Below are 13370 nucleotides of genomic sequence, written 5' to 3'. Positions count from 1 at the left end.
TGAGCATCACATCATATCCCAGATGGTTGCTGGAGCACCAGCCCCTAAATCATCATTCCAAACAACCAGAAAGGAAGAAGGAACAAAGAGCTGTACACTACTCTTTAGGATTTCCAGGAAGTCCCCACAGTATTTCATTTTACATCTTATTGGCCAAAACTTAGACATATAGCCATGCTTGGCTACCAGAGAGGCTGGGATAGGTAGTCTTTTGGATGAGTACATAGACACCCTGAGAAAGGTTCTGTTACAATGAAAGATTTATAGTATGGATATTGGAACAGACAACTGATAGCCTCTGTGAGAAGAGCTAGCTGTAGGGAGAGATTTTCACCTGTAGCAATGAGTCTGATAAATCCTGGGACCCCTTCTCTTGTTCCTTCAAGACCTTTGTTTCTTCAGCCATTCCAAAGTCTCCTTTAGAAGACCCAACTGGCCCTTCTTCCTCTCCAGAATAGCCTCAGTCATCGGGTTGGAGTAGTCAGTAACCTTGGTGTCAGGTTCCTGTCACTAAGTCATGGTGCAGAATCCCCAACCTAAGCAAAACCATCCCCTTCTCCCACCTCTGCTTCTCAGATATGCACTACACGACCAGAGATTATTTTCTTTTTGAACTGGATTTGGATCCAAAGAAGTAGATCGTTCATGCCAGGCCTCCACACATGTCTATGTCTATGAGCTCTTGGTAGAAGCAATTTATTGTACAAGGGGCATCCTGTCAATTCATGGTGTTCACGTATTTGTAAACTGGAAGAAATATTGAACATCCTTTCATCATTTCAATAATTAAGACCCCTAGGAGTCATCACCCTTTTATATTGGTGTGTGTGTGCGTGCTAGTCACTTCAGTCGTGTCTGACTCTTTATGACCCTATGGACCATAGCCCGCCAGGTTCCTCTGTCCATGGGATTCTCCTGGCAAGAATACTGAAGTGTGTAGCCATTCCCTTCTCCAAGGGATTTCCCCGACCCAGGGATCAAACCCATGTCTCTTATGTCTCCTGCATTGGTAGATGGGTTCTTTACCACTAGTTTTTATTGGTTCAGTTCAGTTCAATTCAGTTGCTCAGTTGTGTCCGACTCTTTGCGACCCCATGAATCAGCACGCCAGGCCTCCCTGTCCATCACCAACTCCCAGAGTTCACTCAGACTCATGTCCCTCAAGTCAGTGATGCCATCCAGCCATCTCATCCCCTTCTCCTCCTGCCCCCAATCCCTCCCAGCATCAGAGTCTTTTCCAATGAGTCAACACTTCGCATGAGGTGGCCAAAATACTGGAGTTTCAGCTTCAGCATCATTCCTTCCAAAGAAATCCCAGGGCTGATCTCCTTCAGAATGGACTGGTTGGATCTTCTTGCAGTCCAAGAGAGTCTCAAGAGTCTTCTCCATCACCAGAGTTCAAAAGCATCAATTCTTCGGCGGTCAGCCTTCTTCACAGGTGGAAAGACTCATGGCTAAGCGTAGGTAAACCTGTTAAGTTTAATTAACCCCAAAGGATAGATTTAACTTTAAACTAAATAGTATCTCTTTCTGTGAAAACCCAGAAACGTGTTTTAAATTAAAAAAAATAGATTCTTGATATTCTTCCATCTAGGTCATGAAGGAAAAGTAACAGACAGTGTTGCTTTAAGGCCAGTAGTTCATCCATATGCCCAAGCTGTGAGCAGTTTCATGGGGAGTCAGCACCAGTAATCTGTGTTGATGGCATGTTGTAACCTCACGAAGATACTGATAGATGGTGTAAGAAGTACTAACGTGTGTTTCCCATCCTGCCCCTACTCAACCTGTGTTTCATTGAACTTATTCACTTAGACCTTTTTCCTTCCTCTCCCCACAAGGTAACAAGGACTCTCTGAATTAATAAAGAGGAAAGAGAGGAGAATATGAACATAAGTTAGAGAATTTGACCCAGGTAAGGTCAGTATAATTGTCAAAAATTGAGAAAACAATAGAATCCCAGATAGATTTAGCAGTCCAGAGGCAGAAATGTTGATGCATACCAGGAGTAGGGGACAGGGAAGTGAGTGAATAAGATCTTAAAATCCTATCCCTTTCCTTTCAACTGACCTTTCTAGAGAATGGTGGAAATGATGATGGTATAATGACGGTAGAGCAGGTCCAAGAGAAGAGAGCCTGAGACCAATCTCACATGTGTGTGTCTTTCTGCATTAGCAGCTTCCTCAGAGGAAGAAAAAGGCCCAGAAAGCTACAGTAAGAAGATGAAGTCTCTGCAGCCTGATGACCAGCACATAGACATCTGGGCACACTCCAGCTGCGAGAGACACCTTTGACCAGGGACCAGAGCAACCAGGACCCCAGAACTGAGGCACAATCTGGAGAGACCTAAATAGGTGGAAGGAATCATGAACTGCTTCGTTTTTTATCTGAAAAATGATGGCTATTTCTCAGAAATAACTAAGATTCCATTTTCTGCCATTTGGTATACATGGAATCTAACAAAGAGATTGAGTAATACAAAAATAGTTACTTTTTCTTTGCACACTTGAGTTCATACTGCTACCCTAGTCACTGATGTGATGACTAGATGTCATATAAGTGTTTCTTGAGAATCTGTAAAGTGCTCTGTGTGGGGGCTGAGGCCAACTTCAGAGGCACAAAACATCACTAGATCCCCTGCCCAAGTTTTTGTCTTTTGTTTTTTGTGGTCCCAACTGTCACCAAGAAAAAGCCTGCTAGAAAAGCAGATGGCAGAACTTTCGAATACACAAAGAATAGTTCCCTGGGGAGACACAACAGAACTGGAGATGCCAGTGGAGGAGATGAGGCACAAGGATGTGAAGGTCTCAACAGTGAGGCCGGAGACACAGGTGTAGAATCAAGAGTTTGAGAAGAGAGGGGACCTTCAAGTCCTGTGCCCAGAGATCAGTATCCATGGATCAGGTGGGGAGCCCCTCCCTCTGGGATGAATTCTCTCCTCTACAAAATATTTGTCCAGCCACACTAGACACACACTCCTCAGAAGGCATTGTGAAGGTTCCTGTGATCATTTTATGAAGCAGCTGAGGCTGCCCCAAAGTACTCTTCCTTACCCATCTGGCACACATTACTGTCAAATGCTTCCAAACTTATTGTATAACCCTTCCCCTTTTTTTCGTCATAAACACTTCCAAATTGCCCACTTCTATTGTTAATGACCCACAGGACTCCCATATTTCCCTCATGGAACACAGTTCAGCTCTCTATTTTTCCTCTAATTTATTTTACTTAGTAAATATATTTCCATGCAAATATGAGAGCCTGTGCCTGCCACTTTTCCTTCCAAATGCTCTTGGCCCTTGCAATGGTAGCTGTGGAACTCCATAGTAGATGAAACGATCATGAATTAGACAATCATTTTTCTGTCTCTGGGACAAGATTTCATTTTATTTAAGAATCATCTCCTGACGATCCAGGAAGTCAGCTTCTGTTGTTAGTCGCTCAGTCGTCAGCCTCTAGAGGAATATTATTCTCAAGGATATGTTTACTCCACTACAACCTTTGTGTGATGCTTGGGCTGCGTTCACGATTCCTGTTAAAGAAGAATGTCCATCAAGGTAGAACCAAAACAGTAAACTTTAGAGCTAGGAAAGAAAGCCATTGTTCAGTACAACTCCTCAGTTCAGAGAGGGAGAATGAAGGCTTGGAGAGATGAGTGCTTTTCCATAGGCTGCTCCTTGACTTAGGTGCTGAACTAGGTTTAGCAGCTTCCTGGCATAGAGACCTGTTCAGTGTTCTTTTAGGCCATGCTATTTTTAATCTTCTTGGCTGTATAACAGTGTAGAGTAAATGTTTATGTCCCTTCAAAACTCATGTGTTGAAATCCTAACCATCAAGGTGATAGTATTAGGAGGTGGGAGCCTTTGGGAGGTGATTACATCATGAAGATGGAGCTGTCATGAATGGGATTAGTGCCCTTATAAAAGAGACCCCAGGAGTCTCCTTTATCCCTTCTGCCATTTGAATTTACAGCAAAAAAAAAAAAAAAAGAAACAGCCATCTCTGAAGTGGGTCCTCACCTAATCTCCTGGCACCTTGATCATGAACTTCTCAACCTCCAGAACTGTGAGAAAAAAGTTTTTCTGTTCTTTATAAGATATGCAGTCTGTGATATTTTGTTACAGCAGCCCAGTCAACTAAGATATCTTGCATTGAAGTGATTTGTAACATTCACCAATATTTCCTCTTGAGGGTAAAGGAAGAAAGTGGGCATAGCCATAGGACTTGTTTTGGCCAATGAAATGTGAGCAGAAGTGAAGTGTGTCACTTCCACTTTAAGAACCTGTGTGTGATTCACCTAATTCCCTTTCTGCTGCCATGGCAACAGGCAGCATACTAGATGATAGAGGTTCTACTAGCTGAGGACAATAAAGAGCAGAGCCCCAGCTGACTCATAAAGGACATGTAGCACAAGTGAAAAATAAACCTTCATGGTTTTATATCACTGAGATTTGTGGATTATTTGTTACTGCGGAATCACCTAGCCCCTCCCTACTGGGTAAGCCAGATGGACATCACCATTCCCATGATGCATCTCTCTGCATGAAGCCGTAAGAGGGTAAACAATGCAGCACATCAGAATACAACCCCATAAAACATTCCAAATTCTCACCAACATTCTTTCTTCCTCTTGGCTTATATTAGGGGTGCGGTATGTGGTTCATTACAAAGAATGAGTATTTTGATAGCTTCTCATTCTTGCAACTATTCTGCAGGTAAGTGCCTGATGGAAACTTCCTCTAGTCTTAGAGTTTAAAACATAATGAATTAGATTATTTTAATAATAAGTGCAGTGCATTATGACCTCACATGCATCATCCTATACTTACACACACATATGTGCAAATATCTGTGGTTTTCCTTGAGGCTTTTTATTTGGATAATTCTCAGCACTTTCCAAGTTTCCTAGCTTTACAACCGCCAATATAACAGTAACTTGACACTGCAAAAAAAAATCACATCATCAGATATTTCCAAATTAATAAGTAGAAATTAATGGAAGGGAAGATTCCCATGGAGTAGTAAGAGAGCCTGTCTGACCTTGGGTAAGTCACTTAGCCTCTCTGGGCTTCCATTTCCTCCTCTGTAAAGTGGAGACAGAAATCCCAGGGTTATGACGAGAATGAAGTTGATGTGCGTGCACATCCCAACTGGTTCATAATTAGTACCTAATATTAACTATATTTGAGCCATAGAATATTTAGAAACCTAGAAAGTAAAATCATTTCAGACCTTTTACTTTCCAAGAAGGATGAGTTCAGAAACTATCTAGCCTACCAACTGGTGATTTTTTGGGAAAGATGTAAAACCACGGTCCTGTCTTCCTAGCAAAGGCTTTAACACACTTTCGAAAACACAAACAGATGGAGAGGCAAGTAGGTATTGCCAACAGTTCAGAAATTTTTCCAGACTCCCTGCTGAGAGCGCATATCCAGGTGGGAAAATCTTTAAAGCGCCAAATTTATGCTTTTTCCATCTTAAATTCTTGGACTTTTTCAGGTTTATAACAAAGCTCAGAAAATGCTAAAACTTAAAGGAGAATTGAGAGGTACCAAGGAAATGAAAGATGAGGTAAGTCTTCTTACTCCTCTGTATAAAGGAATAGAGTTGATTGAACCTTTGTTACAAGGGACATCTTTTCAAATTTCATGATTCAAAATTCCTATAATAAGCATCCTCAAATCTCAGACAGAGTTGGGCAGCAGAGCATACATAACATATAAGAGCCCAGACTTGAGTTAGGTGGGTCTGGGTCCATATCTAATAGCAGTGTGATATTGGGCATTTTACTTAACCTCTCTGAGCTTCCTTTGCCTTACCTAGAAAATATGAATAATGAGCACTTATTTCCAAGGCTCACTGTGAGGATTAAGTAAGATACCACATGTAAAAAACCAGTGCTTGGGACTTAAGCACTTATTAAATATTATTGCCAACATTTTCTCTTTATCTGGACTGATATGGAAACAGAGTGCTCTGCTGAGTTTAATATTTCAGTCAAACTGTGTTTATGTTTTCCCTGACTTGTTCCAGAAAGGACTTAAGGGGGATGTTTTTGTTACTGTAGGGCTGTCCCACATGACATATGCTTTCTAACAGACCTCCTACCTAGAGGTAAGCAGTTTCCAAAAGAGGTGTTTCAACTCCTTTCCTGCTAGATTACTAGTGGGAGCCCTCCAGGATTCACTGAAAGTTCTGCAGGAAGAAAAAGGGTCTGATATGGCTTTTCTAGAAGGGCATTTCTTCATTCACTTGTTATCTTTGGAACACTTCACTGTGCCAGGCATTGCTCTAAGGCCTAGGGATGAAGCAGTGAACAAAATAGACAAAGATCCCTATTCTTGTGGAGCTTACTCTCTAGGGAAATAGTTTCTCCAAGGATATGTTGGAGGAAATTATATGCCAATGAGAATTGGCCTATATTCCATAGGTGGTGGATCTCTGACATAGGCCATGTGTATCCTAAGCCATATACTTATACAGGGTGTCAGTTTTTAAAGAATTTAAGACACAATAAAATATACTCAGTCTTCACTATATGAACATAATTGGATCCAAAATTTTTACTCACAGGCTAAACCTTGGGTAAGTGCCCATTAATTCCCATCTTAAGTAAATAAAAACTGTAATGTTTTTATAGATGGAAAAGTAAACTCAGGAATCAAGTTAGTAATATCAATAGCAATGTTTGGAATTACTATAGATAACTTTAAACTCTTTTACTGTAGAAGTAAACTATAAAAATTCCTGTAGCAATGTTAACTTTTAAGATTTCATGCTTTTAAAAACATAACTCTGACTACAAACTGATATGTTTTGAATGGTAGTGAGGCCTAAGGATGGTTTTCCATTGTTTATTGAAGACCTTTCTTTATCCTCACAAAAATAATTTCCCAGATAATAACTTTATGGTATTGTTGGTGGACTCCAGAATTACTCTGGAAACTGCCATCCGAGCTTTATCGTTCAAGTTCCAAATCCTGGGAAATGCTGCCATCTTGAATCTTTGTAATGCTCCTGGGGCCTGAGTGTGCTACTGAATCACAAGCTTCAGTTTAACATCAGCCCCCCCGGAAAATAAGCGTAAGACTCTCTGTCAATACTTTTTAAAAAATCTTTTGTTTAGTTCTATGTTTTGGTTGTGCCTAGTCTTTGTTGCTGCACAGGCCTTTCTCTAGTTGCAGCAAGCGGAGTTGGGGGCCACTCTCTAGCTGTGGTGCACAAGTTTTTCTCTGTGGTGGCTTCCCTTATTTCAGAGCACGAGCACTAGGGCACTCAGGCTTCAGTAGTTGCTGCATGTGGGCTCAGTAGTTGAGGTGCCTGGGCTTAAGTTGCCCCAAGGCATAGGAATCTTCCCGGACCAGGGGTCAAACTTGTGTCCCCTGCATTGGCAGGCAGATTCTTAACCACTGGACCACCAGGCAAGTCCTGTCAATACTTTTGAAGCCTAGAGCAAAATTTCATATCATCTTTTGAAATATAGTTCAAGAAGGCATGTTCTTTGAAAAAAGACTCACTTAATCAATACAGAAAATTTGCTTCAGTAAGTAACCTATTTTCTAATAACTATCATGAATATAGTAGCAACTGCAGCATCAGCACTCATCACTTTGCCTGGTTGGTAGCTGCTGCTGCTATCACAGGCCTTCAAACAAAGTGATCAGTTTCCAACTCCTTATAAGCAAAACTGGGTACAGGCAAACTTCATTTTATTGAGCTTCACTTGATTGCACTCTGTAGATATTATATTTTTTACAAATTGAAGATTTGTGGCAACCCTATATCAAGCAAGTCTATCAACGCCATTTTTTTTCAATAGCATTTGCTCACTTTGTGTCCCTATGTCCCATTTTGGCTTTTGGGCAATATTTCAAACTGCTCATTGTTATATTTGTTATGGTGATCTGTGATCAGTGATCTTTGTTACTTTTGCGAAAAGATTGCAATTCGCTAAAGGTTCAGATGATGGTTAGCATTTTTTAGCAATAAATTATTTTTAAATTAAGGTATTGCAGCCATGAAATTAAGACACTTACTCCTTGGAAGGAAAGTTATGACCAACCTAGATAGTATATTGAAAAGCAGAGATATTACTTTGCCAACAATGGTCCATCTAGTCAAGGCTATGGTTTTTCCAGTGGTCAGGTATGGATGTGAGAGTTGGACTGTGAAGAAAGCTGAGCGCCGAAGAATTGATGCTTTTGAACTGTGGTGTTGGAGAAGACTCTTGAGAGTCCCCTGGACTGCAAGGAGATCCAACCAGTCCATCCTAAAGGAGATCAGTCCTGGGTGTTCATTGGAAGGACTGATGCTGAAGCTGAAGCTCCAATACCTTGGCCACTTCATGCGAAGAGTTGACTCATTGCAAAAGACCCTGATGCTGGGAGGGATTGGGGGCAGGAGGAGAAGGGGACGACAGAGGATGAGATGGCTGGATGGCATCACCAACTCAATGGACGTGAGTCTGAGTGAACTCTGGGAGTTGGTGATGGACAGGGAGGCCTAGCATGCTGTGATGCATGGGGTCGAAAAGAGTCGGACATGACTGAGCGACTGAACTGAACTGAACTGATATACTTTTTTAAATACAATGTTTTTGCAAACTTAATAGACTACAGAATATTGTAAACATAACTTCTATATGCACTGAGAAACCAAAAAATTTGTGTGACTTGATTTACTGTGATATTTACTTTATCTCGGTGGTCTGGAACCATGCCCACAGTATCTTCAAGGTTTGCCTGTATCTAAGTATGTGGTTTATGTACGTGAAACCCATTTAGCAGTGGAGGCTTGTAATTTCGGATTGTTCATGACTTCATATTTAGAGCAGGATCAGATGGCGCCTGAGGGTCAGCATTAGACTCTCAGTTCATCTCGTGTCCCAGTACTGGTTACAGAGCTCTGATTGATGAAATGTCAGATTAAATCAGTTTCTACTGCATATTGATACTCAAAAGGCATCTGCCTGGAATTTAGCGTTCATAGAGTAGATAGGATTAGAAATAGTGTACAGTGACCTCTGTGCATGATATTAGCAAGAAATTAAGTTTACTGAAACCTCAGAAACACTGGCCTTTATAGAGTTCTGAGGTGAGCACAGCCCCTTCTTACAACCACTTACAGTAAAAAATAATACATGGTTCATGGAAATCACCTTAGTGCTCTCCCAGCATTTTCACTCTTATTCTGGTGAATCAAAACCCTTGTGTAATTTGGCCATTAGGAGTGAATGGTTAGGTTCTGATTTCCAAAGCAAATTTCATGTGACGTTCAGCAAAATGCCTTTGTTATTCAACTGGTTTAGGGCATCCTCAAAGAAGGGATTATTTATTCCAAACTTCTTGTTTTATGAACAAAGAAATTGCCTCAGAGACTCTGAGTCAGTGCTGCTGCTGCTGCTGCTGCTGCTGCTAAGTCGCTTCAGTCGTGTCCGACTCTGTGTGACCCCATAGACGGCAGCCCGCCAGGCTCCACCATCCCTGGGATTCTCCAGGCAAGAACACTAGCGTGGGTTACCATTTCCTTCTCCAATGCATGAAAGTGAAAAGTGAAAGTGAAGTCACTCAGTCATGTCCGACTCTTAGCGACCCCATGGACTGCAGCCCACCAGGCTCCTTCGTCCATGGGATTTTCCAGGCAAGAGTACTGGAGTGGGGTGCCACTGAGTCAGTGCTAATGTCCAAATCAGATGAGATCGTGTACATTCTGAAGCCCTGGTGGTGCAACAGAATTGGGCTAGCTGGCCTTCTTCTCAGAGGACATCTAAAACTAGAAGGAGTGGGGGTTTTTTAATTGGCCTGAGAGGGTATTGAGCTTTAACATGGAGAAGCTCAAGTTGTATATCACTGGTACTTTGTTGGTGAGTCCTCGGTGTGCCCAGCTTCATACACAACAATCTGTTGACATGGTCCTCACCTAAGGATGCATATATTCAGCATCTAGGCAAGAGTATAGGGCACGTGGCACTTTCATAAAGCAAGCATTGTATGTTCACCTAATCTGCTCATAAATGCCAAAGAGAGAGTCCTGTAGCAATAGGGAATCCCTAGGCTCCCCACCCCCAAATCCCCAATGAGTCTCCATACGTATTCCCAGTAAGGAAGCCATGAGAAAAGGGCTTTTAAAAGCACTAGAATTAAACTGCTGTTCCTTGTCAGATCAAGGATTTTGTTTTCTAGTTAGAGAACAGTGTCTGTACACCTTTTTTTTTTTAGCTGCTGTACACATATTCTCTTAAGAGAGTCCCTGGTAATTGTCTTAATGGTAATTACATGCTTGGGGCAGTTGACATCCACTGTTATTTTTCTGAAAGTGGGGAACAAGGGACAGGAGCTGGAGAGGAAGAAGGAGAGTTTTGAGATAATGAAATCCTTTTAATGACACAGCCACGCCGTTAACCTAATTAAACTGTAAAGTGGTAAAAAAAAAAAAAAAAAAATGTTCAGGTACTAAATGGAAATGATGGAATAAATCAGCTGAGACAGCAGCACTTCTGGGAAACCTTCTGAATTCCGAATACTCTGACATTGAGGTGTCCGATTCTCGTGGTTATTTCTGCCCCCTCCCACCCCACCCCCAGCCTTGTGCAGAGGTCTCTTAAACTGACCTGTCCAGCAAGGCTTGATTTATGATGTCCATATCAGGTCTCCAGCTCCCCCTGGGAGTATGCCTTATAAAGCTCATATATTTAAGAAGTCAGCGCAATCAGTGGGATGTGGTGGTGGAGCACCGGCTGCAGGGCCAGGAGAGCTGAACTCTCCTCTGCTAACCACCTATGGGACCTTGGACACTATCACTTGGACCACTTTGCCATTTCTGGGCATTCATGGCTTCTGTGTGCTTTTGCACCTACAACTCTCTTAGAAGAATTGCCCTTGGGCATTTGGGGTCACTTTACTCCCAAGAGCAGAAAGCTGGAAGTCCTTGGGAGCTTACACTCCACGAGGCAGCCCTTAACCATTGGCTGGCCGATGCTGAGGCTGACAGCCCGGCTTTCATTGCATCTAATTAGGACGGGCTCTAAGGTGTTACTTAGACTCTGGAGTTCCCTGTGGAATTAGGCTGAAGCCATTCCCACAAAACTTTGTCTGAAACTGTGCCCTTCCTTAGTTTCCTTCTCTTCCCTGTCCTGCTTCCCCCATCTACTTGCTGATTTCTCTTGGGATTGTTTTCTTTAACAGATGCCAGGAATCCTCACCTAAGAGCTTGCTCTGATAATTTACACAAGCAGGCACCTACTATAAAAGCACCAGCCTCAGTTCCAACATCTAAGACTCGGAGATGGAGGTGCCTGTCCTCAGGAGTATCACGAAAAGTTTGCACAGTGATAGGACTAAACCACTGGACAGGTTCACAGAGGGCTGCTTGCTAATATCTTTTCACACCGTTGTCACCCACAACACTGGGAGTGGAAGGTGGCATCCTATATGACAGAGTCCCCACCTCCTTCCCATGGCTGTACGCCCCAACCCCACCCAAGCTACTGTGCCCCACATTCTCTATTTTGATCTTGATCACTAATTTCCATCTGACCTAGCAGTAATTAACAAATCTTCTTCACTTATAATCAAGGACAGGGATCTTATGCAATCAGTCCAGGGATTTTACATTCATTCCCATTGATACATGTCTCCAAAGAAAAGCACAAGGTTTATAGGTGTAAAAAGTGTAAAGTGTGAGTCGCTCAGTCGTGGCCAACTCATTGCAACTCCATGACTGTAGACTGCCAGGCTCCTTTGTCCGTGGAATTGTCCAGGCAAGAATACTGGAGTGGGTTGCCATTTCCTTCTCCAGGAGATCCTCCTGACCCAGGGATCGAACCCTGGTCTCCTGTATTGCAGGCAGATTCTGTACTATCTGAGCCACCAGAGAAACCCAAGTTTGTAGGTGAGGGAAGACTTTAGTTTAGTGGGTAGAAGGGAAAGTGAAGAGACTTTGCAGAAGCCACATCAACTCCAGCACTGATTCACTAGAGTCTTGACAAGTCCATTTGACATCTCACTAGTTCATCTCATCAGTGGCAGAGCCATTAATATTATAGATAGCTCACCAGGTGCCTGAAATTGTTCTAGGCACTGACTTTCTCTTGAAAGCAAGGGAAACATCTATGATGCCCCCACAGCAGTGGGTGAAGATTAATTAATGTAAATAAGTAATTGTCTGAATAATGCAGAGCACTCAGACACCTCGCAAATGGATACTGTGTAAACATTACACAGAATAAGTAATAACAGTGAAGGGTTGATGGACAAATTTCCAGCAAATTTAAAGTCTCTGTCAACCAGTGAACGAAAGTAAGCATTTTCTTGATAGTTCATAATTGATGCTTTTGTTTTTCTGACTGCCGAGGTGGGGGAGAGAGACAGAGACGTAAGCAGTCTGAACAGCAAGCTCTTGAGCCTGCAAGCTGACATCAAGAATCTACACAATGTCTGCAAGAGACAGGGGAAGACCTTGCAGGAGAATCAGCTCTGTGTGGAGGAGGCCATGATGAACAGCAGCCACGTAAGGGATTCACTGTCCACTTCCCACCTCTGCTCCCTCTGTTTCCACTTCTGCCTCCTTGGGTAGGAGAAATAATAGAAAGTTCTCCCACTGGTCATTCAAGAGCGCTTACTGAGCAAACAATGAGAGAGAACTAAACACACACACACACACACCCACAGATGCCATCCCTGCCCTGAGGACTTTTCAGTCTAGCTATCTTATCTCCAAGGTCATTTACATCTGAGCTCTTTTCTTTACCTGGTCTTTCACACTGAATTAGCACCTGAGGTCCATTGCCCTTAAAAAAAAACAAAAAGCCAGATCATAGTTATGTAGTTATGTAAAGAGAATAGCATCTCTGAGTGGATTTTACTTTATTTATTTTTTGGCCAAGTCTTGTGGCATGTGGAATCTTCGTTTCCCAACCAGAGATTAAACCTGTACCCCCTGCCTTGGGAGTGCGGAGTCTTAACCATTGGACTGCTAGGGAAGTCTCTTAATGGATTTTGGACAAACTTCTACATCACCCATGAAAATAGTAGCCATTCCACCTGCTCTGAGGTGTCACTTCCTGTCAGTGCAGCCGGAGCTCTTTATTGCCATACCTGCAGCTCTCTGCATATAAGCTTTACTTTTGGATACAGGAGCCCAGTCACAGGACAAGCTGAAGTGCAGAAGAATTAATGCCCCTAGAAGCAGCCCTAAACCAATGACTGATGGGGAGAGGGCTGATTAGCAACCCGTCCCTTACTCTATTTCACTGGAGATAACTCCAGGCACGTTCTTTGCTCCTCCTGGAGTTCCTCAATGGGGCCCAGTACCAGGTGCTCACAGTGGCAACTGGGTTGGCCTCCTTTCACAGTATCCTTCCCTGCTTTGTTCAT

The 13370-nt window shown here is 42.6% G+C and overlaps 1 protein-coding gene across 1 annotated transcript in view; it reads left to right on the top strand.

Annotated features, from left to right (window-relative positions):
* The first annotated feature begins 1549 nt into the window (after nucleotides 1-1549).
* Nucleotides 1550-13370, top strand: part of PMFBP1 (polyamine modulated factor 1 binding protein 1) — a 50186-nt gene continuing 38365 nt past the window's right edge. The window contains exons 1-4 of the mRNA XM_027516107.1: nucleotides 1550-1912; nucleotides 2173-4712; nucleotides 5497-5568; nucleotides 12349-12504. Coding sequence (XP_027371908.1) covers nucleotides 5518-5568; nucleotides 12349-12504 — 207 coding nt within the window. The 5' untranslated portion in view covers nucleotides 1550-1912; nucleotides 2173-4712; nucleotides 5497-5517. The remainder of the gene's footprint in view (nucleotides 1913-2172; nucleotides 4713-5496; nucleotides 5569-12348; nucleotides 12505-13370) is intronic.

The sequence above is a fragment of the Bos indicus x Bos taurus genome, chromosome 18, assembly GCF_003369695.1.
Source record: "Bos indicus x Bos taurus breed Angus x Brahman F1 hybrid chromosome 18, Bos_hybrid_MaternalHap_v2.0, whole genome shotgun sequence".
NCBI classification, from domain to species: domain Eukaryota; kingdom Metazoa; phylum Chordata; class Mammalia; order Artiodactyla; family Bovidae; genus Bos; species Bos indicus x Bos taurus.
Note: the sequence above shows the minus strand (reverse complement) of the source record. Positions and strands in the feature narration are given on the sequence as shown.